The 26,489-nt window shown below is 48.1% G+C and overlaps 1 protein-coding gene across 1 annotated transcript in view; it reads right to left on the reverse strand.

Moving 5' to 3' along the window:
* The window catches only part of SEMA7A (semaphorin 7A (JohnMiltonHagen blood group)), a 65,768-nt gene that overhangs the window by 14,847 nt on the left and 24,432 nt on the right, over positions 1–26,489 (reverse strand). Inside the window, exons 2-7 of the mRNA XM_020994600.2 lie at positions 6,966–7,108; positions 5,205–5,246; positions 4,133–4,225; positions 3,498–3,582; positions 1,999–2,109; positions 261–400 (exon numbers count right to left, since the gene is read on the reverse strand). Of these exons, the coding sequence (XP_020850259.1) occupies positions 261–400; positions 1,999–2,109; positions 3,498–3,582; positions 4,133–4,225; positions 5,205–5,246; positions 6,966–7,108 (614 nt within the window). The remainder of the gene's footprint in view (positions 1–260; positions 401–1,998; positions 2,110–3,497; positions 3,583–4,132; positions 4,226–5,204; positions 5,247–6,965; positions 7,109–26,489) is intronic.

Consider the following 26,489-nt stretch of genomic DNA (forward strand, 5'->3'; position numbering starts at 1 on the left):
AGTGAATTAGGGATGGTGCTGAGGCTAGAACACAGTAAGGACCTTATCCAAAGTCCTTTCCATTGGACCACCCTACCTTTTAGTACAGGGCAGGGGTGTATCACTGAAGGTGGGACTGGATCAATGACTCAGTATGAGGTCCACTCTCCAGTGGCTATAAAGCCTCTCATAGAGCACCAGCAGAAATGGCTACCTCCCTCAGAGAGTGGCCTGGCCCTCCCTGAAGCCCCCCCTCACTCCAGCAAGCCCTGTGGCTGCACCTTACACAGTTGGGCCACCCTGGAGACATTCATGGGGGCCTCGGGGTTCTTGTCAGGATTGTTCTCCCGGAAAAAGTAGTAGATTTTGTCATCATAGGCCTCGTCTTGGTTGATGATGGCGGCCTTAATGAACTGTGGGTCTGGAACGGACAAAGAACCCCACCCGCAGTCAGCCACAGAGCCAAGGCTCTGGCGCCCTTGCCCGAGACTTCCTCACCAACGCTCCTGCTGTCCCAATCCCTCCTATCCGAGAGAGAAGCCTCTTCCTCCCTGAAGAAGGGACTGAATTGAGATCCGCCTGGGTTGGTATGACAGAGACGATACTGCTGAGCCCAAAGGGATGAACTGGGGGACTCTAGACATCACGCAGGTGGTGGGTAGCATGTTCCTAAGGGGTAAGGGGTGGTTTCCTGGTGCCCTTCATGCCACCCTACATAGGCAGATACCTGTTACACGTATGCGTATGGCCAGTGCCCTAGCTGGTGCTCTCAGAGTCACGTCCAAGAGCAGGAAGTTCAAGGCCATTCCTTTCCTGGGGCAGGGGATGGAGGAAGAGAGAAAGAATCAAGGGAATGAGGAGGAAATCAAGGGAGAGGGCTGAAGAAGGCATCGGTCTTCTGCTGAGCTAGAGAAGAGGCAGCCGCTTGTGTTAATATGTGGCGCCTTGGATTCCTTCTGCTAAGAACTTGAGGCGGCAGACGTGATGGTGCGACGCTGAGAGGGCTGGACTGGGGATGGGGCGGAGGCCAGGCCCCAGGAGAAGAGCATTTGTTTTTGAACCTCTGATGAGCACACCATCCGCAGAGAAACAATGACCTAATGTCCCTGGGAACAGCCAGAAGCTCCCCAGATGTTTTGGTTGTCAATAATGAGTTGGTGGGAGGGAGGCTAGAAGGCCTCCTGATGAGATCAGCCCTCCCCAGGGCAGGAGGGCAGGCTGGCCAAGGGCAGAGAGGAACTCCTGGCCCCACTGGGGCTGCCTCCTCTGTGGGGCTCCCAGGAGAACCACTTAGCCCCAGCTTGCTGACGGCACATACACATGCTGAGTGCCTTGCCTTCTGTTTTGTTCTTCCAGAAATGCACCAGCCACAGGGCCAGCTTTCATTTCCCAACAGGTGCATGGAAAGTCCAATTTAACTATCTGGCTGTCCCCTCCCTCACCTAGCCTTGCCCCCTCTCTCCCCTGCCCCACCACTTTACCTTGATTAAGTCCAAAGTCTTCCCCCAAGCTCCTACCACTCCCAACCCTGTGCATAGCTCTCACTCCGCTCCCTAACATGCCTCCTTCACTTGAATCTCAGGTCTGCCCACCATCCCTTAACCTGGGGCTCATTCCTACCTACTTACCCTTCTCTGGGCCTCTCCAAATACTAACCCCACTGTCGCTCCAGCTCACATCCCATTTCCCTCAGGAAGCCTTCTGAGTCTCCTCCAGCTCTCGATAATCTCTCCCTCCCCTGACTTCCTATAGCCCTTACTGTCTGAATCACACAGTCTAACACTCAATCACTGAACAATCGGGGCTGTCCTCCAACTGTTCCACATGTGTGAATTATCTGTGAACTCCCTGCAAGTAAGGGGAGAGGGAAGAATCCATTTCATCTCCTCCTGTCCTCTCCTCCTAACTTCCCCATCAACTCCAACCTGGCCATCCCCACAGAGCAGGCGGGGGGGGGGGGTGCAGGGGGGATGGGATGGTGAATAATAATTCCACAGCAAGGTCAACTGATTGACTCACTCTGCATGACCATGTCACTGGTGTACAATTCCCGCTCTCCTCCGATGCGCCGGAACCTTGGGATCTTGCCATTATATTCCTGCTTTCTGATAGTGGAGTAGACCTGGTCATCTGCAGATGGGACAGAGAGAAGGCCCCTAGTCAGCCACCACTATCCCTATAGGAGCCCACACGCTCTGAGAGGTTACTGAGGCTTCCAATATCTTTCACTGGCTACAGTCACCCCACCCAAAAGACTGAGCTTTCCCAATTACCCCTGTTTCTTTGCAGAATTGGGGGCTATGGGTATGATATCATACATATGGTATCAGATGTTTCTGAATATTTTTCTGGTTGACTTTGCTGAGATTTTCCCCCCTCTTTTTTATTCTCTGTTATAAGAGATGACTCCATGGAAGGATATAAAAACAAAATAGATCAATAAAAATTAATTGCCTTAGCTTTTCAACTTATGGATGTGAATGGTCTAATTACTCAGGAGACTGCCCTGGATATCCCATAAGCAATTCCAAGCCGTAGAATGTTTGGGGCAGCTAGGTGGCTCCATAGTGCATACATCACCAGGACTGGAGTCAAGAAGCCCTGAGTTCAAATTCGGATTCAGACAGTTACTCGCTATGTGACCCTAAGCAAGTCATTTAACCTCTGCCTCAGATTTTTAACTGTAAAACATGGCTAAAAATAACATCTATTTCCTGGGATTGTCATAAGGGTATTTATAAAGCGCTTGGCACAGTGCCTCGCACATAGTAGGCACTTCATAAATGTCTGTTTCCCTCCTTCCCAGAGAAAGGCAACATAGTATAATAGAAAGACCGCTAGAAATAACTAGCACAGTTCCCTTACCCACAACAGGACTTGAATTCAATTCAATAAGCATCTCAATCAGAGGACCTGGGTTCAAATCCAAGCTCCACCTGAATTCAAATCATGTCCCATAAGCACTGTTCTGATTGCACAATTTGAGGAAGGCTCTTGGAAACTGAACTGGGCCCACAACAGAAAACACCAGCTGTTTTCCTCTGGTTTATTTGGCTATTTCATTGGAGACTTTAATTCATTTGCCGTAAGCCCATCATTTCCCTTTTCTGGGCTGCAGGGTCATGGTATCTGAGATTTCGAGCTGGTGGGGACTTAGAGGTCCATCCAGTCTAATCCCTTCATTTCATAAATGAGGAAGCTGAGATGACTTGACCAGGGTGACAGCACTGGGAAGTGTCTGAAACAGGATTTAAACCCAGGTCTTCCTGACTCCAAGGCCAGCTTGGATCTACGCACCAGAACATAATGCCTCTCTATGAGAATTTCCTTCCTTTGTCAAATGAGGGAGTTGCACCAGAGAATTGCCAAGGTCCCTTCCTGTTCCAATGTATGATACAACGAATGCCACAGGGTTACACACATGTGTTAGAGACAAGTTTTACTTATTGTGTATGTGCTGTCAGCAAGCTTGCCTACAAGCTTGGAAATCCCTCCTCCTTCCCAGAACGGCCACGTACCACTGAACAGGACCAGGGAGTTCTCATCTGGGCTAAACGGAGCATAGCCCCGTCTTTCCCCAAGCAGAGTGAGGGTCTTGTTATTCTGGGAGAGAAAGAACAGGCAGGGTCAGCCTGGACCTCCCAAAGTCCACTTTGTTCTTCAGGTCTATGAAGGATGAGGGTTCTTGCTCAGCCCCCACCCCTCCTTCCCTTTCCCTGAGCCTCCCACCTGAAGACCCTTCCCCACTCTCCTCTCTGCCAATCTAGGCTCCCTCAAAACTCATCAAACCCCCAACTCCCACCCACTCCACATTCCCTCATTATTAATACACTTGGCCTAGATTAAATTGTCCTTTCTCATGTCTCTAGGGTATGTGTGTGTGTGCGTGAGTGTGTGCTCATATTTGTTTCGTATAATTGTCCTCTCCACCCTTCCCCTTCAGACTGGAGTCTCTCATAACAGCAACTCTTTTTCTTCCCTCTGTTTCCCAACATGATGCTGACTGCTCAGTCCTCAGAAGGATGTCAGAGCACGGCCAAGCCCCACTTCCCTGACCTTGACCCCCACTCTCCTGCACCCTCTTTGGCTAGGATGGGCCAAATTTTCCTCAGAGCCCACCCCCCCCAGCCTGAAGGTGGGAGGGTGGCCTCACCAAATTCCAGCAGCTAGGGTGCCGAGCATTGGTCCCACAAATGAGCAAGCCTTCTTTCTGCTTCTCCAAAAGGGTGATGTAGTTCTCACAGTCCTAGCAAAGATAAAACAAGCTTGGAGGCTTTAAGGTTGACACAAAACAGCAAGCATCCCAAAGGAAGAAGCATCGATCAAGGGAAAGGGACCCAGACAATGGGGCCACCAAACGGTGAGTCCAGAGAGAAGACCTAATTTGCTGGAAGTGCATTTCTGTTCAACATAAGAATTTCCTAACAGTCAGAACTATCTAACAATGGAAAGGACTATTGTGTGGGAGAGGGAGTTAGTTCCTGGGTAACTGAGCAGTATTGGAACAAAGGCAGGATGATCACAGGTTTGCCATAGAGGGGGTTCCTGCACTGCATGGAGGGTTGTTCTATGATGAACAAAATGGGATCATTTCCCTAACTAGAGCTGGTCCAAAAGGCAGGATCTAGGGACAGCAATTCTCCCATCACAGGAAGTGCCTAAACAGAGGTTAGGTGGCTACTGATCAGAGAGATTGTAATGAAGATTCATGCTCCCTGGCCCTTTCCACTTATAGGATTCTATAAGGTTAAGCCTCCAAAGGGCTGACAGAAAGAGAAAGAGGAAGGCAGTCTGCTCTTCCTTGTCTATGCCAGGCATGGAAAGCAAAAAAACGAAAGGTACCTCATATCCTACCCTAAGGCATCTATCTAGTCCGTCCTCAAGGGACCAGGCCATGGAGCAAGAGTCAGGGCCTCTTATACCACTAGAAAAAGATCTAGGATATCTCATAGAAGAAGGCCCTCGGATTCTTTTCCCACAGTTCTCCACATTGACAACTGATACACATTTCTCCAGCAATTTGCTCCCTTCCTTGCCAAGGACACCTATACCCAGAGTGGGGGCAAAGAACAGGGCTCCCCTGCTCCAGTAGCAACAGGATAGGCTACTCCCTACCCCAACAGCAACCAGGTAGGCTGAGAAAAGTAGGAAGGTAGCTGCTGAGGCTTGTCTCCTAGGGACACCCCTCTCTACCCACATAGCCTATAAGACCCAGTCTTACTCACCAACTGATTCTGGCAGAATAATTTATTGGGATCGAAGACCACCTGTGTCAGAGAAAGAGAACAAAGGTAGCATTGGCCCATACTAAAGTGATCAAGAAGGGGCAGTGTCTACCTGATGGTCAGAGCACAGACAGCCAAGTAGTTTTAGGTCTGAATCCCAGACACAGCTCTCTCATCCCCTCGACCCCAACCCCGAGGGGCTCTCTGGCTTTTCTGAACAAGTTACCTGAGTGGGGGTGGAAAGAGATCTCTGGGGAATGGGAAGTAGCCACAAACTACAGGGTTTCACATCTTTTCAATGTCTCCGATTCTAAGCAAGACCCTTGCCTCTCAGTGCCAATCTACCCATTAGTGTCAAAGCTCCGAGAGTAGACTCCAAGACTCCCCCTGTCCCAGACCCCAGAGCTCCCAGAGGGCAGAGCCCCAATTTCCTTTCTGTGTTTCTTGGGGAAACATGAGAGCCTTCTCCTCCCTGGGGTCACCGAAGAAAAGAAGGGCCCTTGGTAAACAGGAAGACCTATTAACATGAACATTTTTAGCTCCTTGGTTCAAAGCACTCGTTCACACTGGGGATCTCCCTCTTTCTCCCAAGGAAGGAGGCCCAATCTCATTCTCCAGGGATGCAAACTGAGGTCCAGAGGCACTCAGTGATTTCCCCCTAGTGGTGGTCACCATGAGTCGCTCACTAGCTGAGACTGGAACTCAGGTCCCAGGCCGCCAAGGTTAGGGCTCTCTTTCCACCAGAAGAGGTGGGACTCATTAGCTAATGTTTGTTAAGTGCAATTATATCAGGCAGTTTCCACCCCCAGGCTCCTCCGTTTGGCCTATTGTTCAGGGCTGTACTCTCAGAGAACCATTTATGACAGATGGAGCAGGGAGGGGAAGCCAAGCCATCCCCACCCTCACCTCCACCCCCACCCGATTCCCAACTCCCAAGGGAACAGAGGGGCTCAGGGCTCAGAAGTGAGATGTTTCATCCTCCCCTCCCCCACCAACTGTGGAAACCCTAGAGGGTTTTGGCAGAGGCACAGATGAGAAACATTCATCTGGATCTTCCCCTTCCCGGAGGAGGAAGAAGAAAGGGGAAGGGTGGGAAGAGAGGAGAGGTTGTAGGGAGATAGGAGAGGAGAAAGAAGGTAAGGGAAAGGACAAAGAGAGGAGAAGAGAGGAAGAGGAGAAAGGGGAAAGAGGGAATGAGAGGAAAGGCTGTAGAGAGAGGGGGAAGGGAAAGAAGGGACAGGGAGAAAAGAAAGGGATAGGAGGCAAAGGAAGAGAAAGAAGGGGAGGGGAAAGAAGGGAAGGAAGAGAGAAGGGAAAGGAAAGGAAAGGAGGGGGGAAGAGAAGAAGAGAGGAAGGAGAAGGTGGGCAGAAAGAACAGGAAGACAGGAGGGAGAGAGGGATAAAAAGAAAAAAGAGATGAGAAGATAGTGAGCTGGGGGAAAAAAGCCCAGAAAAGTGAGAGACAAAGAGAAAGAGGAAGGGAAGGGAACTAACAGAAGAAAGGAGAAGAAAGCAAAAGGAAAGAAGTGGGAAAGGAGAAAAGGAAGAGAAAAGAGAGAGGGAGCAGAGGGAAAAGAGGGAAGGGGATAAGGAGGAGAGGCGAACTAGAGAGAGAGAAGGAAGTGGGCCACTCAGGGTGGCAGAAGCTGGAGGAGAAGATGGCGGGGTTGTCTGCGAGCGGGCAGTAGAGATCGGGGGCCAAAGATGAGAAAGGCACATTCTAACTTGCCCTGGACAAGGGAGAGGGAGCAGAGCCTTTACCGTCTCTAACGAGGCATTTTTCCCCTGGATGAAATCAAAATGGTAGAGCTTCCCTCGTCCTCCCACCACGACAGAGTCACTGCCCAGCTCGTGATACAGCACCGTGTGGGGCTCAGGCTCTGGGAAACTGTAGCTCTCCTGCCCTGCAGAGATCAGAGAAGAAGAGACAGGTTAGAGGGAGGAAGAAAAGAGAGAGAGCAGATTGAGTGTCACAAAGCCAAGGGGGAGGACAAAGGGCGCATCCCCTCCCCCACCTCACATCAGTCCCATCCCTCATTGAGGAAAGATGTGTTCTGAACCATGTTCACATGTCATTCCTCAGGAAGCCTTCACTGATTGATTCCATCTGACTTTCCTGGGGAGGCCATGTCTTTCCTCTTCACTCAGCTCCCCAAGGGCAGGGGGCATTTCTCTTCCCCTAATTCTCCCAGTACAGGCCAACATAGTGTCAAAGGGGCCACTGTCCAACCTTGGGATTGTCTTTGCCTGCTATTTGAGATTCTGGGTTACTTTTAGGAAGGAAGGAAGGAAGGAAGGAAGGAAGGAAGGAAGGAAGGAAGGAAGGAAAGGAAGGAAGGAAAGAAGGACAAAGGGAAGGATAGAAAAAGGAAGGATGGAAAGAGGAAAAGGAAGGAAGGAAGGAAAGAGGGAAGGAAAGAATTAAGTATTTATTAAGCACCTATTGTGTGCCAGGCACTGTGCTAAGTGCATTGCAAATATTATCTAAAATATTAATTTAGGCCAGGGGTTCTTAACCTTTTTATCTGTCATGTCAGTTAACAAGTGCCCACCATAAGCCTTGTGCTGCAGATACAAAGAGAGAAAGAAAACAGGATCTCTGCTCTCAGGGAGCTCACAATCTAATGAGGGAAACAACATACAAACAATGATGTATAAGCTCTATACAGTATAAATGGGCAATCACTTCAGAGACAAGGTTGCAGACTCTCTCTACCAATATGTGATAAAGCCTATAGACCCTTTCTCAAATGCAGCAAATAAAGTACATGGGGTTACAAAGGAACCTAATTCTATTTCAATGCAGTTTTCAAAATATTTTTTAAAAACCCCAAGTTCCTGGAGCGGGATTAGGCTCCCTCGAGGCAGGCCCGTCAGCGACATCCCACTAGCTTCTAGAAGCAGAGGAAAATGACAGCAGTTCCAGCCAGCAGGTTACATAACAAAGAAACTGTCTTTGGGAAACCTTGAACTGCTGCATCTCATCCTAGAACCTGGGAGGTTAGAACTGGAAGCGACTTAGAAATCAGCCTTTCCAGGTCTCCTGGGATGAGTCTCAGAATCAGAAAGCGATCCGCACAAGGTCACAGAGCTCCTGAAGAATTCAACCTCGGCCCTTTAGTTCCAAAGCCAGCACTCTTTCCATTCTACTGCACTGTCTCTGTCATCCCCAAGGTTCCTGACACGGAGATTTCCCCTCCTAGCCATTCAGCAAACAAACATTCTTGTGTGCTCAGGTCTACCTAAAGGAGAAGATGCCTGGGGTGCTGCTGGGGAAAGAATATTCACCGTGGTATAAAGGATAGAATGCTGGATTTGTTGTTATCGTTTACCCTTCATTATTGAAGAGGACCATGACATCAGGGAGGTGATGCCGTGACCCCCAAGTGAATTGGATTGAAGTGAGGGAGAGCTGTGCAAAGTCACCAGCCTCACGCTCTGCTCCAGAACCATCTGGGTCCAGTAGCCAGATATAGATCAGGATGATTGGAGATGGCCCTGGAAAATGCTGGATTTAGAGGGACCAGGAAAGCCTGGGTTCGAATCCTGCTTCTGACACCTACTGGCTGTGAAACCCTAGAAAATTCACTTAATTTTTCTGAGCCTCAGTTTCCTCATTTGTAAAATTAGGAGGTTGGACTAGATGGCCTGAGGTCCCTTCTTGCTCTAAATCCATGATCCTATGAACTGGAAGATTATAAGTGATAATAGCAAGAGATAAAGCATTTATTACGCACTTACAGTGTTCCAGGCATTGTGCTAAGTACATAGGAAATAAAAAACAGTGAGGGCCTCAGATTTAAGGGTTGTTCAAGTTCATGGAAATAGATGAATGAGGTTCAGAGTGGTCAAGGAAAATTCCAGGCAGGAAGAGAGGCCCTCAAGAATCGGTAGGCATTAGAATTACAGGCACAGCTGGGCAAGTGACTTTGGAAACTCTATTAACCCTTCCTCTATAGAAAGTTGTAAATGATGTAGTAGACAAGTCTTTGAGAGTTATCTGGGGCTGAGAGGGCTAAGTGAATTACCCATGCTTAAATGTGGTGGTGAGAGAAGAGAAGGAGGGAGAAGAAAAAAAAAGGGAAAGAGGGGAAAAAGAGAAAGAAGAAGAAAAAAAGAGAAGGAAAAAGAGGAGGAGGAGGAGGAAGAGGACAAGGAGGAAAAGAGGAGGAGAAAGAAGAAAAAAGGAAAAGAGGGAAAAAGAGGAGGAAGAAGAAAGAGAGTAGGGAAAAGAGGAGGAAGAAAAAGAGAAGGAAGGGAGGAGGAAGAGGATTTGAACCCAGGTCCCCCTGACTCAGGTCCAGCTTGCTATCCACTGACCATGCTGCCTCTAGAAGAAGGACCTTTGGAACCATTGGTCTACCCTCTTCATGGTACAAATAGGGAAACCAAAGCCCAGAGAAGAGACACGGCTTGATCTTGACCATCCAGAATCAGAATCCAGGTCTCCAGCCAGCCAGACCAGTTCTCTTTTTCCCATACTACACGGCGTAGTGCACTGCACAATCTAGTTCTTAGGCTCTCACAATTGAAAGGGATGCCAGAGATCGTCGACATCAGCCCGTGCCCGAGCAGAAATACCTTCTACAACATCCCCGACAAATGGTCATCAAGCCTCCACTTGACAATTGCAGTTGACCAAGTGGTCATCTTACCATTCTACTTCCCACACCTCCAGTGATTAAGAAACTATTCCTCAAGTAGCCAGAGGAAGCCTGGGTTTGACCCTCGGGTCTGCCCCTAGGCAGTTATGGGCCCTTGGGTTTGGGAAACTTATTCTTCTATACGGCAGTAAAGGAAGCACTTTGTAAAGTGTTACATAAATGTGTATTATTACTATTCTTGCTGTTACTGAATCATCAAACAGAAGAGAGAACAGCATAGGCGAAGGCACAATGGTGAGAAAGAACCTAGTATGTATAGAGAACAGAGAAGAAACTAGAGAACAGAGAAGGGGAGGGCAATGTGTTGGAGAACAGTAGAAAAGGAGGATGGAAACTTGAACGTCAAACCATGGAGTACAAAGTAGGCAATAGGGAGCCATTATAGATTCTTGAGGGAGAGGGGAGGGGAGGAACAACATATGAGATCAGTGCCTTGAAAGAGCAGCCAGGAGATATTTTTGTTGTTGTTTTGTTTTTTAAGATTAGCCTCATAACCACCTATATCTTCAGTATTATCTAGGAAGGTTAATTAGTCCTAAGAGCTCTTCTTGGAATCCTCCAAAGTAAGGAAAACTGCTTCATCTGCCCTCTGGGTGCTGGGCACCATACAGCACAAAGAAAGTCACCCAGCCTGACCTCTGGTGGCTTCCAATCACAGTGCTCAGCACTGGGTCAGCTCCAAGGCCAGGAATGTCTAGAACACATGCAGAGACCACATAAGCACTCATCCCCATCTCTGGGATTCCCATCAGCCAGCCAGAAGGCCTGTCAGCCTTCTCCCCTCTTATCCAAAGCCTCCCTGGAGACGGCCCGTCGGCCCAGACGGTACCCGCAGCATGAATGCCAAGCAGAGAGATGGCAGCCGGTGCCAGCCTGCCCACAGATGCTCCCTCAAGTCCCCTCCCCTCCCCCATAACATATGGACTATGGGGGAACAGATAGGGAGGGGGGAAGGAGGGAGACATCACAAAAGATATGACTTCCTCAAGCCCGGAGAAGACAAGCTTTCCCTCTGTAAGGGGAGAGGTAGGATGGGAGGGGGGTTGTGGATATTGTTCAGTGAGAGAACAAGAGAGCTTCTGTTAAGGATGCAGTCAAAGGCTCTACCACCCTCCCACTGGAGCAAAGAGGAGCTGTTTTTCAGGGTCACCTGAGGCACCTAGACACTGTTGCCACTCCAGCCCTGGCTGAATCACTCCCCCCCTTCATCCTCCCCAAAGTTCTAGGCCTCACTTCAATCATTCCCCCAAACTACTGTGTGACCCTGGCTACCTGTCCCCCCTGTATAGGGCAGAATGGTCTCTGATCTTCCAAGTTCCAAACCCCAATTCAATTGAATTAATTAAGAAATAAGAGTGGGAAGATTGTATCCTGGAGAGCCCCAGGGCTGGGGTGTACCATCACCGACAGGCCGCTGGGGAGATGGCACTGGTCCTGGGGCCCACTTCAAGGATTCAAGTTACTGATGGTCCAGGGGACCACTGTGGCCCAGATTTTCCCCCTCCCCTGTCCTACTTCCTCTAGGGAGCCTCCCCTGACTTCTCCCACCTTTTGTGAACCTATATAAATACCAGACTCACACACGATCCTTCTGCTCTCCAATTGTCCTCATTACGTTCCAAGGCCTGGTCACATCCCCCAACCAGACGGGGGGGGGGGGGGGGGGAACTCCCAGAGGGTGGGAGCTGGGCCCCCTCCTCCTCCTGTCTTTCCCACAAGGCCTGACACAAGGTGGAGGATAAGAAAGGAGATAAGGAGGGGACAAGAGTCCTCAGCAGACTTATTGGTTGCCAGGTAGATTGATGAGGATTCACAAGACATTTGTTATTCCAAGGCTCCTGAAGCAGGGCCAGGGTCACCAGAGTGACTGCCTGTGCCTTTAAAGGCAGAAGGGCTGACTGGGCGGATGGAGGATTCTGACCAAGGAGGAAACAGTAGATTGGTTGCCTCCAGGGAGAAAATGTATCTTCTTTGCTTCAAAATGTAGCCTGAGCTGAGAGCTGAAGAGGCAGCATCCTGGGGGAAAAAGACCAGGCTTGGAGTCCAGAGTCCTGGGTCTCAAACTGGCCAGCCTTATGACCTTGGGCAAATCATTCCAACTCACTAAGCCTGTTTTCTTACCTGTGCAATGGGATTAATATTTCTCTGTGAACAAAAGATGACAAGATCACAGACTTAAACATGCAAGGGGTGTTAGAGGTCACTAGGATCACGCTTTTCATTTTACAGATGAAGCAACTAAGGCCCAGGGACATTGTAACTCACCCAAGGTTATACAGCCAGCAAGTGGCAGAGCCAGGGTTTGAACCCAGCTCCTTTGACTACAAATCCTGTGCCATCTGCACCAAGGGAGTCAAGAGACCCACGCAGGAAGTCCCTCCTCGTTCCCACCCTCTCGATAAATTAAAAGAAAGCTCCAAAACTTATCTATTACCTACCTGCAGAGATTAAGGTACCTTAAAGCTTTATAGAAATTCCAAGTGTTCTTATTCTGGGTGTTAGTAAGAATACCAGGTATGGGGCTACACCCTGGCAATCCTCTTGCCTTAACTCACACACAAAGAGCAAACAGACCCCTTTCTCCTGCTCCAATAAGCATTGTTGATTCAGAAGCATAAGATTTCCGTTTTCTGCTCCTATTTGGCTGGTGTTGGGGTAAGGGGACAAGAGAGTTTATAGCTCCAGACATGGCAGGAATAGAATGAACAGTGATGCTGTCCTAGCTCTGCTTCCTGCCCACTTTCTGGGAGGTCCTCTCCCCTCCTAACCCCAGAAATACCCAGAATCCTCCTGTCTCAGGAGAGGCCCTGCATTCAGTGAGTGACCCCCTCCCTCAATGTGAATTGTTTTGGGATAGCCTACCTTAGCCCTGGTCATGTTCATTGTAAGCCTGAGCCCTCCAAATGGAATGATTATTCTCTCCTCTGAGAAAGGGATCTCAGGCCTCAGCAGAGGATGGGGAGGAATTTTCAGGGAAAGGCAACCCTCTGAGGGGCCAGGAAACACAGCCTGTGGGCTGTCACCAGCTCTTCCAGGGGTATAGTCAGACCTAGGTAGAGACCCAGGACCCAGAAGTGGTCCGTATTGACCAGTCTCCTTGGAGTCTTAGGAACAAAGTCACCCAAGTCCCTGCTGACACAATTTGAATTCACTGTCATTTGGGCTACATTTCAAAGAAGTCCACCATGGGACCTAACAGATATGAAAACTGCCACAATGCCATTTTTCTCACAAACCAGTGTACTTCCTAGCTCTCTGAGCAAACCACTTCTTCCACTCCGGTCTTCTTTCCTCACCTGGGAAATGAGGGGGTTTGACGAGATGGCCACGAAGGTCCTTTCCAGCCCATCCCAATTCCTAGACCTTCTCCCCACTTCCTTTTCCATCTCCCACTTTTACATCCCTTGAGGTATTGACTTCTAGACTCTGTTAGGGCTCATCTCATAAAATCCTAGGAATCAGAGCTAGGGAGGACTGTAGATAATAGTCATAATAATAACTACCATTCATATAGCACTTTATGAATATTATCTAAGTGGCTTGCTGGGGTCACACAGCTAGAAAATTGTCAGAGGTTGGATTTGAACTCGGGTCCACCTGACTCCAGGCCTATCAATCCATCCATTATCACTGTTGACAGATGCCTTACAGGTCAAATAGTCATAGGAGCATAGCTCTAGAGCTAGAAGGGACCTCAGAGGCCATCTAGCCCAATCTCATTTTACAGTTGGGGAAACTGAAGCCCTAGGAGGTTTAAGTGATTTGCCCAAGGTTACTGCAATCTAATAGACAGCTAGGACTAGGACCCAGCCCAAGTCTTTGCACAAACCAACAACGCCTCCTCTCCTTAGAATCTGTGCTCTGGGTCAAATCTCCTCCTCCCTTCGTTGGGTGAGAGGGTATGTGAGCTAAGGAGCTGAGTCAGTAGCTAAAGGACAATGAGGAAAAGAAAAAAAACTCTGGGTCACTGGCCTGTTGTTTCATGCCCCCCAACCCCCACCAGCCCTTGTTTGAAGCTCTGCAAATGTCAAGAAATGGGGCAGGGGGTTGGGGACTAGATTGTTCAGTCTTTGGTTTTCTCCTCCTCCCAAGAGAAGCATCTGGATCCCTGTGGCTGAGCAGAGGGCACCTAGCAAGGTCCTAGGCTGCACCCAAATTGAGGGCCTCTCACGGATTGGAAGCCCTAGGCAGCTCAGCACGGAACTTCTCCTTTCCTTCCCCCTTGGAGGGCAAAATTAGACTGGAAGGTTTTGGGTTTCCTGACTCAGCTCTCTGCCATCTCCGCTTTCATCCACTCACCATGCTAAGGCACAAGTTCCCTCCACACTGGTCCCCTGGGAGCCTGGCCTGGGATCCATACTGTCTGTGCGCACCTCCCCCCTTCCCCCACCCTCTTCTGCCCTTACTAAACGTCTTCCCAGGATAGGCTCATCCTTCTGCCCCACTAAGGCCAGGAGAAAACAGCTGAATTCACATCTTGGAGATATTGGGCCATTTCCTGGGAGAGTTTCCAAAAGCTCATCACATCTTCAGCAGAGATTGACCCTAAGGGCAACCTCCAAACCTGCCCCTGGCCCTACCCTTCCGAAGGAGGTTCCCCCCAACCCTGCTCCCCTCACTCCATATTGTAGCCCATGCATTATTAAGCCTTGGGTTAGCCAATGGAGACAGAGGGAGGAAAACACATAGACCCCCAATCTCAAGGAGCCCCTTATGACGAAGCCAGGCTCCGCCTCCAGAAATGCTATAAGAACACTTGCAGATAATAATTAATATGGTACAGACCATCCCACTCAGGGGATTTGGGATAAAGGAACAATAATATTAATAATACCTTGAAATAGCCTTACACTGTTCACAGTATTTCCATTATCTTCTTTGGGTCCCACAACACTCCTGTGAGGTAGGGAGGGCAAGCATCATTAACCCCACTGATGAGGAAACTGAGACCCACAGAGATTAAGTGAATTGCTCAAGGTCACAGAACTCTTCAGTTGTTGAGAGAAAACCAGAAACCAGGTTTCACAGTAGAATGAGGGCTGGATCTGAACTCAGAGGACCTGAGCTCAAATCTTGCCTTCGCTACTTATCCCCTGAATGATCTTGAGCAAATAGCTCAGCCTTGGGCCTCAGTTTCTGTAAAGAGAAAGTTGGCCTAGATCACCTCAAAGGACCCTTCTGGCTCTATATTTATGATCCTGTGAGTGCTGGTTCAACCATCGGCATGGGAAGAAGGGGCGGAGGTAATCCAGGAAGGCTTCCTGTTGACAGGAGGAAAGGCAGCAGAGCCATGTCCTAAGGAAGCTGGAGATGAGATGACACCAGTTTGGGGGAAGGGGGAAAGGGGTGAACAAGGGCCCCGGCTCATCCTTTGCTCTGGCCCCCATTCACCCCGCCAGCCAGAGCTCAAAAGGCCTGATTGTTCCCTACAGAAGCATCCAGCAGCAGGATGAATGCAAGAATGAGCGGCTTTGTTCATTCTGGGGATAAGGAGGGGGGTACTGCCCTCGGTATTCTGGGTGATCTGCCTGGAGCCCGAGCGGGGGAGCCAGAAATCCCCAGGACCAAGAAACCCAGCTGGCCTCATCCTTCTGAGAGAGGGGCAAAAATGCCAGGGAGCTAAGGGAGTCCTTCAGAGCCCCCTTGGTTATGGAGGGAAGCCCCAGACGTCTGCCACCTGGACCTCACCATCAACAAGGAGGGAACCCTGAGCCTGGAGAAGGAGGAAGGATGGCTAGCTAGATAGGGCGTCAGCCATTGCTGCCGATTACCATTTATTGTGCCCTGCTGATCACTCTCTAGTGATGCTGGCAAGGGCTGAGTTTTATTAGTTATTAAATTTAGATCCCTGCTGCTTCCCACCCCCTCCACCTCACTGTTAAAAGCACAGAGGAAGAAATCACCTAAGAAACTCAGAGAAATAAATAGGCCAATACTATTACAGTTTCTGTCCTTACTATTGGACCTCAGTCTACCACGGTCCAGAGGAAATGAGAAGGCTCGGGCTTAGCTGGAGTCGGAGGATTTGGATTTTAGCCCTGGTCCTGTCATTGACTGACTATGTGACCTTGGGCAAGTGACTTCATCTCTCTTCCACAAGCCTTTTTCTCTTCCTTTTCTTTCTTTTTTCTGCCTTCCTTTCTCTTTTTTTTCCTTTCATTCCCTCAACTATAAAAAATGGGACAATCATAATACCTACCTCAAATTCTCAAATGAGATCATGCATGGAAAGCATTATATAAATCTTAAGGTACTATATATGTCATATTATTATTAATAGAATTTATTTAATTGCTATTCTTGATAATAAATGAGCTAACATGTGTAAAGCACTTTTTAAACCTTAAAGCTCTAGATAAAAGTTAGCTATTATTAATAATAATAATATAAGGGAGCTGGTCTGCTTGATGTCCCTCTGAAGCTGGGGCATTCTATGTTCTGAGGCCCTCTGCAGATCTGACATTCTATGATTCTTATGACCAGGTCAAGGGAGCAAAGTCTCAAATTCCTGACCATTTTCCCTTTTGCCTCCCCAGGAATCCAAAGGGTTGGGAAGGATGGAGAGGCTTTCAATAGGAGATGGGAGAGAGGGGAGGGCATGAGCAATGCTCTGAGAAGGCAGTGAGTGTGCAGGCTGCATTCCTTGGATAGCGAAAAGACCAACTCTGCCAGAATGGAGGCTTCATATTAATATAGAAGATAAGATGAGAAAGGTGGATTGAGACTAGACTGTAGAGAAAGTAGGCAATAGGGAGGCATTATAGAACACCAAGTTAAGGAATATGGCATTTGTCCTGTAAGTGATAGAGAGTTAGCGAAAAGTTGAGGATAGAATGGTGGAGTGGAAGGATTGTTCGACTGGAAGCCAAGAAATTTGAATTCTAATCCTAGATTCTGATTGTATGACTAAAAGTAAATCACTTTCATTCTCTGAACCCTTTTCTCTTTCTTGCTTTCTCTCTCTTTTTCTTTCTTTCCTTCCTTCCTGTCTTCTTTGTTCCTTTTTCTTTTTTCTTCCTTCTTTCTTTCTTCCTTCCTTCTTAACCAGTTGTATAACCTTGAATCAGGTGCTGGGCCTCATTTTCCCTATCTGTAACATGAAGGTGGGGGATAATGAAGAAGAAGTCCTCTAAGGACTTAAGGGCCAACTCTCTTGCTCTGATAGTCTAGGATTCTCCAAGAGCGGGAGCAGAGCCCTGGCATCAAGTGGCTATTCAATTCATCAAATGTCTCACTGAGGGAGATTCAGCATGTCTGCAGGTAAGCATAATACATGAAATCGAGTGACGGAGACAAAGAGGAAATCCAGACAAGATCATCCAGGAATATTTAAGGAGAATAAATATTCTCAGCTAAGGGGGGAATCAAGGAAAGTTTCACGGAGGAGACGGTGCCCAAGCTGAACTTGAAGGATGAGAATTCTGAAAGGTGGATGAAAGAGAGACAGAGACAAGGGCTGGGGAAGGACAAGGCCAAACCACCCCCTGGATACCATTATGGACTGTTAGGACTCCACGAAGGAGCCCCTGTGGAAGTCACATTAGTGACACTGAGATGCCCCACAGAGCCTGGGGACAATGGAAGGCAAAAGCCTCACCAGAAGCCAGAGCCCCAGTATCTATGAACCCCACCCACTCTCTGCGTCTAAGGTGTCCTCAGGCAGTGTGGTATAGCAAGAGTCCTGGGAATGGTGAGTGAGGCAAAGAATGTGGGGCTGGGTACTAGGGAGCTGAGAGATGAGTGGTCCTATGCCAATCAGCCCAAAGGACAGCTCCATAATCAATGTCATGACCTTCTCTTACTTACCAATGTGCCCAGACCAGGAAACCCAGGCCCAAGGAAGGCCAGGAAATTGCCTGAAGGCACAGAGCCTTAAAGAAAATCCCTCATTCAAGGTCTGAACTCCCTTTCCTTGGCATCACCTCCACAGCCCCTCCCACTTCCTGAGGAGGCCCAGCTATTCATGGCTATATCTCCTGCCTGGCATCTCACACACCTTTCGCCTCCCCTGCCCCCTTCCCCTCCAGTTCCGATGGACCAGGTTTCTCCCTGGGGCCTCTGTTGGCTGGGACAGAGTGTGTCTAAAAGAAGCACAGTCTGGCACCACAGCCCCACCTCCCCCTCGGTTCCTGAACCTGACGCATTAGTGGCTGAGTAAGTAGCAGCTAAAAGCTCCCAGAATAAATAATGGGGAGGGGGGGGTTAGGGAGGAGGATCCACAGGGCGGCTGCTGGCCAGGAACTACCCTATAGCATGTCCTCTCCCCAGAGCCAGCATCACCAGCTCTACACCCACACCTCCATCCTCCCCTCAAAAACTATGAACGACCCCCACACCCTCCGCTCCCAGCCCAAACCCTGGAGGTTTCCAAAAAGGCACAGTCCTTTTGGGAGACTTTATGAGAGGGAGCAATACAGACAGAGCTTGCAGAGAAGCATGGTCCAACACTTCGCAAGTGTTAGATCTGGAGTCAAAGGACCTGGGTTTGAATGGTGCTTCTGTCATTTATTAGCATGATTCAAACCCAGGTTCTACATGACCTTGGACAAGTAACTTAACCTCTCTCAGTCTCAATTTCCTCATCAGCAAAGGACTGGATCAGATGGCTTCTGAGGTCCCTTCCATCTTTAGATGTAGTAATTAACCTGTCTGGGCCTCAGTTTCATCCATAAAATGAAGGAATTGGACCAGAAGGCTGCTAAGGTACCTTTCAGGTCAAAATCAATGTTCGTTATTCCCTATGTAAAGTCACTCCCTTCTGGGCCTCAGTTTCCCCTCTTTAAAAGGGGATTAGACAAGACCATCCCTAAGGTCCCTCCCAGCTCTAATCCTAAAATCTCTTTAAGGGATTTTAGCTGACTTCCCACACCACCCCTTCATTTTCTAGGTACTGTGGTGGGATGGGATGGGCACCGGAATCAGAAACCTAAGTCTCAGTCAATTCATTTCCCAGAATGCCTTTTTGGTGAAATGGAGAAAATAATATGGGCTGTTGTTCTGACTTAATAGATAATAATGGATGTGAATGTCTTCTGAAAAGCATTATGTGAATGTAGAAACTAAGTGCAGAAGTTGGTGAGAGGTACCCACTTGCCTGGTAGCTTAGAGGTATGTGTGTGCCCATTGAAAGATATGGGATCTGCTTAGTCTCCAGAGAGAAGCCTCTAATTCTGCCCCACTCCCCATGCTGTTTGAGAACACTGTCAGGACCTGGTAGGGAGTGAGCTAAGAAGCTTCCTTTAGTCTTTCTCCAGGGCACCTCTAAGTCCCAAACTGAAGGACTCATACAAGGTTACAGCATCCACGGGAAGTGGGAGGTGGAGAGAAAAAGAGAAAGATGAAACATTTATTAAACATTTACTATGTTCCAGGCACTGAGAATGTGCTAAGCATTGGAGATACAGAAACATGAAAACAAGATGGACCCTACTCTCAGGATCTTGCATTCTGCTGAAGAAAGATAAGCTGTAAGGGGGAGCTGGGAAGCAAGGGGAAGTGGGGGGAGCCCCCTGCCTTGGTGGGGTTGGGCTACTGAAGGGGAGTGGGAAAGAGACAACAAGAACAGGGCTGGGCCTTGTGATATGGAGCTTTCTGACAAGGACTCAATCACTCAGTCTAGCCTAGACAGGCAATTTTCAAATTTCAACTCTAAAATTCTGTGATTCTGAGAGGGAAGTGGCTTTGAGGAGCTATGGGTTGGTTTCCTCTGGACTGTCTCAGAACATCCTGGAAAGGACCTAGAAACCCTTCATTCCTAGGTGATGTTCTCCTAAATATTCAGTTTGGGCCCTTGTCTTGAGTATCCCTTGGCCCTGCACTGTCTCCCACATGGCAGATGTGTTGAATGCTGGGTCAGCCCTTGGGGTCTGTCTTCTTGTCGGTAGGCATCTATTTGCTCCACAAAAGATGGAAAGATGGGAGAAAATTCAGTGGCCTTCTAATTCAATCCCTGCATTTTGCACATGAGGAAACTGAGGCTTGAAGACCTTGTTACTTGTCCAAGGTCATGCCCAGTATCGAGTTGGGATTTGAACCTAGGTTCATAGGTCATAGGGTCCTAAAACTGGAAGGAACCTTAGAGATTGTTTAGTCCAAAACTCTCAGTGTACAGATAAATAGATGATTAAGGGACTTGTCCAAAGTCACTCAGACAGTAAACACCAAGGGTAGGATTGAAAAACAAGAAAAATCAAGACTTCTTGACTCTAGCGCCTTCGTTCTTTCTATGGTGCCCGATGCCTCTGTTTCCTCATCTGTAAAATGAGCATAAAATTAGCACATATCTCACAGGATGGTGGTAAGGATCAAATGAGACAATACATGTAAAGCGCCTTACATCTCACAGGAGTCAAGGAAAGGCATTTCCTGGTGCCCAACCTTCTTATGATGAACCTCTCCCTACCTATCAAGGCTGGTCCTTGCATCACAGACCTACAACTCATCAGTGAGCTATACTTGGAGATTGTCTAGCTTGGTAAAAGCTAACAGAGTGTGCATTCCATGGGTACCACTCTTGAGAATCCAAAATCTGCTCACCATCACAAGTACCAGGGTAGGACTTCAGTGGAGGATTAGGTTATATAGACCTCTCAAAAATCCTGATCATGTGATGGCTCACCCCTGCAGTCCCAGCTACCAGGGAGGAGGAGGGTGGTGGGTCCCTTGAGTTGAGGAGCTCGGCTAAAGCCAGTCAGGTTCAACAGCAATGTGAGGAGGCCCGGAGTGTAGGAGAGGGGAAGAGGAGGTCCGAGAGGGTCAAAACATCTCAAGTCAGAAATGGAAGCTGCTCAAAGCTTCCTTGTCAATCAGCATTGGGAACTCATTCGTCTATTGATTAATTAATAAATAAATAAACAAGCCAACAAATGGACTGATGAATGAATGAGTACTGATTGTGTATTTTTTATATAAAAATAAACTTGATTTCCTTATTTTTCTCTTAAATTTCCCCAGCCCCTTATTATCCAGTCATTTTCCCATACCCCTCAGCCCCTCAGAACAGCATGTGTAGGAGCCTTCAGAATATTTCAAGCCTCAAAGTATTCCTCCAACCAAATGAAATTAGAAAAGGCTGCTCTCCATTCATGCACTGTTGTCCCAGGGTCCACCCACATGTCAGTCTTGTGTTTCCAATTCCTAAGGGTAGCCCCAGAGTCTTTCCCTCCTGTCTCCCCTACACAGTCTAGCATAGAATTGGATACCCTCTCACTAGGTAGGGGGGTGGGAACACAATAGATAGAACCTTGGACTTGGAGTCAGAGAGATCCAAGTTCAAATCCTACCTCAGACATTCACTAGCTATGTGGCCCAGAGAAAGTCACTCAGCCTCTGCATCAGTTTTCTCATCTGTAAAAAGAGGGAGTTGGATTCAGTGGTTTCTATGGTCCCCTTGAGTTCCAATTCCAATATCTTATGATCCTGTCACTGCTCAAGGATGGGATATGGGATTCATTCAAGTCACCAAACCCATGCAGGGCACAACTGTTCCACAGAGCTCCCCAGGGCCCCTTCTCACTCCCCTCCAGTGCCAGGAGAGTCGGGCTTCTCCTTCTTCCCAGCCCCAGTCCCATGCTGTGTGTTCCTCTCTCTGTGTCACCCCAGCTGGGATCCTGAAGTTGACTCCTGGACCTCTCCACTAAACATCTGTGTTTATCCGTCTCAGCAGCAAGTGTCAAAAGATAGAAACAGAGAAGGAAAATGATTGCTGGTCCCAACTCAAACAATAGATCAAAAGTGGGAACAAGGCACCAGGGCAAAGGATAAAGAACAGCTGCAAATGAACGGAATGAATGTGTAAGTTCTGTGGGATGCTGAGAGAGTCAAGGGGGCTTGGGAAGGAGAGGGTGGGATGGAGAGAGATCTGGAGGGCTGGGCTAAGACACTGGCCACTGGTCAAGGGATCACTTTCTTCAGACTTGGCTAGAAGGGGAGAGAAGCTTAGTCTCACCAGAGGAGGGAAGGAAGAGAGACTGAAATCAGGCACAGAGAACCAAGACATCTCTGGTATCCAGAAAAAGATACCTGGATATGGAAGGGCCAGGACTTTAGGACTAGAATCCAGGGGTAGAAGGCCTCCAAGACCCAGGAATCTCTGGAAGAAATGGGACTCCTGAGCCACACAGACTCTGTTTTCCTCCAATCCTTGGATGTGGCCCAGAATAGAACCTGGGCTCACCTCCTTCACACTTAGTCAAGAAGACAAGAAGGGAGAAGATTTCTGCTGTCCTCAGGACATCCGAGATAACATGGTCATCCAGGCATCGCAGTGAACCAGATGGTTGAGAAACAAAAGAGAGCTGGGCCCTTGGGAAGCTAAGACCAGTCAGTCACAGATCATCCTAGTTTACAATAGATCTAGTCTTACCTGCTGGGCAGGCCCAAAGGAACAGCTCTGCTCTTTGTCTCCAAAGAGTCAGAACAGTGTGATAGGATCATTTCAAGATAACCCAGATCCTTTTCCCTAGGTGAAAGGTGAAGACTTCCTCCCAGTCCCAACCCATTACAACATAGGGTATATCCCCTCCTTCCAACATCACCCATAAGTTATAGGATTTCAATGGCTCTGGGAAAGCTCCTATCCCTGAGGGCCCCCATATCTTCCCTTAAAATTCTCTCTATAGATGCTTTGCCCAGAGATTTATAATCTTGAGTCCATGATCTTATTTCTTTTTCAATATTTAAAAAATATTTTGACAACTACATTTCAATAGAACTGATTTCTTTGCTAATCCTAAATAGGTCATACTATTAGGAAGCATCTAAAGCAGGATTTGAATTCAGTTCCTCTGGACTCCAAGTCTAGCACTCTATCTATTATGGTCACCCAGCTGCCTCAAGGAAGGAGAAAAAGACACAGAACAGAACAAAGAGGTTGGAGACATGGCTCCAGCCAGATATGCAAGCTCTTGGAATAAACCCTTCCTGTTTCCCATCAAATCCCTGGGCCCGCCATTGTGAAAGCCATCACAAAATCCAGGCAGCGCTCTTGAAGTGGGACCTGGGTAAGGTGTCCCATAAAGCCAATGCTCATTCTAATGGAGCAGGGAGGATGGCTATTTAAATATCCCCTGGAGTGACTTCTGTAAAACAACTCATTATTTCCCTAAGTAAACACTCATATCCAACCAACCACCCAATTTGCAGTTTCCTAAGCCTAAATTTTCATAAGGTGAGTTTTCTTCCTGGAAGGCCCCTCCAGATGCTGCCCGTCTTCATTTCATCTGGGTGTGGTCACCAGCTCTACTCCCTTTTCCAGAAACCCTGTAACTCCCTACCATTTGTCCATTCAGAGAAAGCTCCCATAAAGCAGGGGGCAGAGGGCGTCTTGGGGGTAGAGGGGTTGATAGACAATGCCAGAACATCCTGAATACTAATACTAGGCTCCATGTCCATCTGGGGATAGAACTAGTTAATTCAGAGGAAATCATCTAACCCTAATGGTCATTTGCTCTAATTGCTTAGAGATGGAGTCAAAAGGAAATCCCTGGGAATGATACCAACACATGAGGAACAGCCGGGTAATGTTTCTGGAATGAGGTAGGCTGGTGCAGGGAGCTTAGAAATATCTCCTTGGAGAATTCTAGTGCTGTGGATAGATGGGGATAGGGCAGTGTTAGTTACAGTCCTGAGATCCAGTGAAGCATCAGAGATTTTTCTCCTCAATCAGTGGCACCTGACAAGCCAGGGCTGCCCACATCCATGGTAGACATCTGCTCTGCACCTGGCCTCTGACATCATCCCTCACCATCCCCATCATCTTCAAGCAATTCAGCCCACTCAAGGCAGGAGAGCCAGTTTGCCCAGGGCAGCATCCTTCATACCCCCATAGCTAACCCCACCCTCTTCAGAGATGCCCCTCAATCTGATCTCCCTATTCTTTTTGCCCCATATTCTTTTGCCTCAGCCTTGCCCTCACCCAGCAGTCGGGGTCTAGGGATCCTAGGACAGGTCTCCTGTGAGAAGGTTCTCCCTTTCTCAGTGGGGGGGATCATGGGATCCTAGGTTTGGAGTTGGAAGGAAACTTTGAGGTCATCTAATCTAATCTCATGTAATAGATTAGGAGGCCCCACCTTCCTCTTAGCCTAAGACCTAGGAGAGGCAGTGTTGCCAAGTGGATAGCACAGTGCATAGAAGAAACTTGCCCAAGGTCAGGGATGGTGTAGAGGGCAACAAATAATTAATAATGCAAATAATGAGTTGGGGGGTGGGAGAGGTTGGTTCTGTTTATCTCAGCTACAGTAGACACTTCCCAGAGATAAGACTAGTCCCTATGTCACAAGTTTCTCCTGTACTCCTTCTTCCTTTGCTGCAAGATTATCCTAGGAACTGATGTCATCTTGACCTTTATTCATTTATTTTTTACCTAGATTTATTTGGAGCTGAGACATCATTTTTTAAAACATGTCATGGGGGTGACTAAAATAAAACACATTTAAACCAAAAAGGAAAAAAAAGACTGTCCCAGGAGAAGCAACAAGGGCATTACTGTTATTTTTCTGTCCTGTCCTTTGAGAGGATAAAACCTCTCCTTTGAGAAGGACCTTGGGCCAATTCAGCTCTTGGGCCATTCTCTGACTTTTGCCATGCATTTGATATGGGAGGTGCTAAGCATCCTTCCAAGGGCAGGACAGTGAGGCTCAGAGCTGCCTGTGCTTAATGAGATGGCCAGAGATGGAAGGAAGGAAGGAAGGGAGGAAGGAAGGAAAGTAGGAAAGGAGGGAGGGAAAGAGAAAAGGAAGGAAGGAAGGAAGGAAGGAAGGAAGGAAGGAAGGAAGGAAGGAAGGAAGGAAGGAAGGGAGGGAGGGAGGGAGGAAGGGAAAGAGAAAAGGAAGGAAGGGAGGGAGGGAGGGAGTAAAGGAGGGAGGAAGAGAAGGAAGGGAGGGAGGAAGGAAGGGAGGAAAGAAAGAAGGGAGGGATGGAAGGAAAAAGAAAAGGAAGGAAAGAAGGGAGAGAGGGAGGGAGGGAGGAAGGGAAGGAAGAGAGGGAGGGAAAGAGAAAAGGAAGAAAGGAAGGAAGGGAGGGAGGGAGTAAAGGAGGGAGGAAGGGAAGAAAGGGAGGGAGGAAAGGAGGAAGGGAGGGAGAGAAAACAAGCATAAATTAAGAGCCTACTATGTGCCAGGCACTGTGCTAAGTGCTTTACCAATATCATCTCCTTTGATCCTCACAACATCCCTAAAAATAGGTGCTCTATTTATCCGCATTTTATAGTTGAGGAACCTGAAGCAAACAGAGGTTAAGTGACTTGCCCAGAATCACACAGCCAGTAAATGTCTGAGGCCAAATTTGAACTCAAGTCTTCTAGACTTCAGGCCCAGCACTCTAATTGCTGCACTACTTAGCTGTCTCTCAGGGTCAGTGGTAAGAAGCAGGGCTGCAGTAGCCACCAGCTCCTGGGTATCCATCAATAAACATCTACAGCCTTTTAAGTCACTCGTAGCACTTTGTGTTTCCAACCTGACCACTCATCTGCTGGTCTGAAAGGCTAATATAATAGAGCTCATCCAAATGGCTTTGGCAGCCAAGCTCAGTGTTCCTCACTGAAGCGCTGTCCCCTGCTTCTCCAGGTCCCCAGGAGCCTCAGCCTGTCTTCCTCCATTCCTGCCCTCAGCTGCCCAGGGGCCCAAGTTTCAGAAGGCCTAGCAGTGCCCTCTGATCCTGACCTTTCCTTGTTCATAGTCAGAATGAATGCCCTGTTCTCCCTTGCCCTCTAAGTCTGATGAAATAATAATAGAATCATAAAATCTCAGAGCTATAAGAGGCCTCAGAGGTCACTAGTCCAACTCTGATCAGCAGAACAAATTCTTTCTACAACAAACCAGACAAGTAATCATCTAATTTCCACTTGGAGACTTTTGGGCCTAGAGGACGTCCAAAACAATCCATGTCATTAGTTACAGCTTCACAGCCTTAGGTCTGGGAGAGATTTTGTCATTCATTGAGTACAACCCTCCCATTTTACAAATGAGGAAAATGAGGCACAGTTAAATTACTTGTCCAAGGTCATACAGATGCTAAGTAGCAGAACCAGGAATCTGAACCCAAAGTTCTCTGAGTGGCAAAGTGGGAAGTGGATAAGGGAATCAATTTGGAATCAAAACTGGGGTTTCAATCCCACTTTTGCTGTGTGACCCCTGGGCAAGTCACTGACCCGTAGTGCCTCAGTTTCCTCATCTGTAAAAAGAAGATTGGCTTCTAAGGTCCCCTTCAGTTCTAAATCAATGGCCCTTTCACTGAACCAAAAATTTGCCTCCCCACTAAATTCATCCTTTGTTCTTAGTTTTGCCCTTTGAGGGCTAAGAAAAACAAGTCTAATCTCTCTTTTCACATGATAGCCCTTCCTTGTAAACAGCTATCATGTGCTCCCAAAGGTTTCTCTTCTCCAGGGTAAACATTCACAGTTCTTTCCATCAAGTCCTTGGTTCAAAGTCCTTTCTAAATTCAGCCACACAATCCACTTTCTCAACACCCCCAAACCAAACACAGTAATCTAAAGGTGATCTGAACAGGCCAGAGGAGGATGGGATTATCCTCACTACCTAACCTCAGAGTATGGAGGCAGGATACCAGAGCAAGCTGGCTTCAAATCCAGCCCAGGCAGGTGCTGGCTGTCAGACCCTGGGAA

The sequence above is a fragment of the Phascolarctos cinereus genome, unplaced genomic scaffold (assembly GCF_003287225.1).
Source record: "Phascolarctos cinereus isolate Bilbo 61053 unplaced genomic scaffold, phaCin_HiC Scaffold_3;HRSCAF=262, whole genome shotgun sequence".
In the NCBI taxonomy this organism is placed as follows: Eukaryota; Metazoa; Chordata; class Mammalia; order Diprotodontia; family Phascolarctidae; genus Phascolarctos; species Phascolarctos cinereus.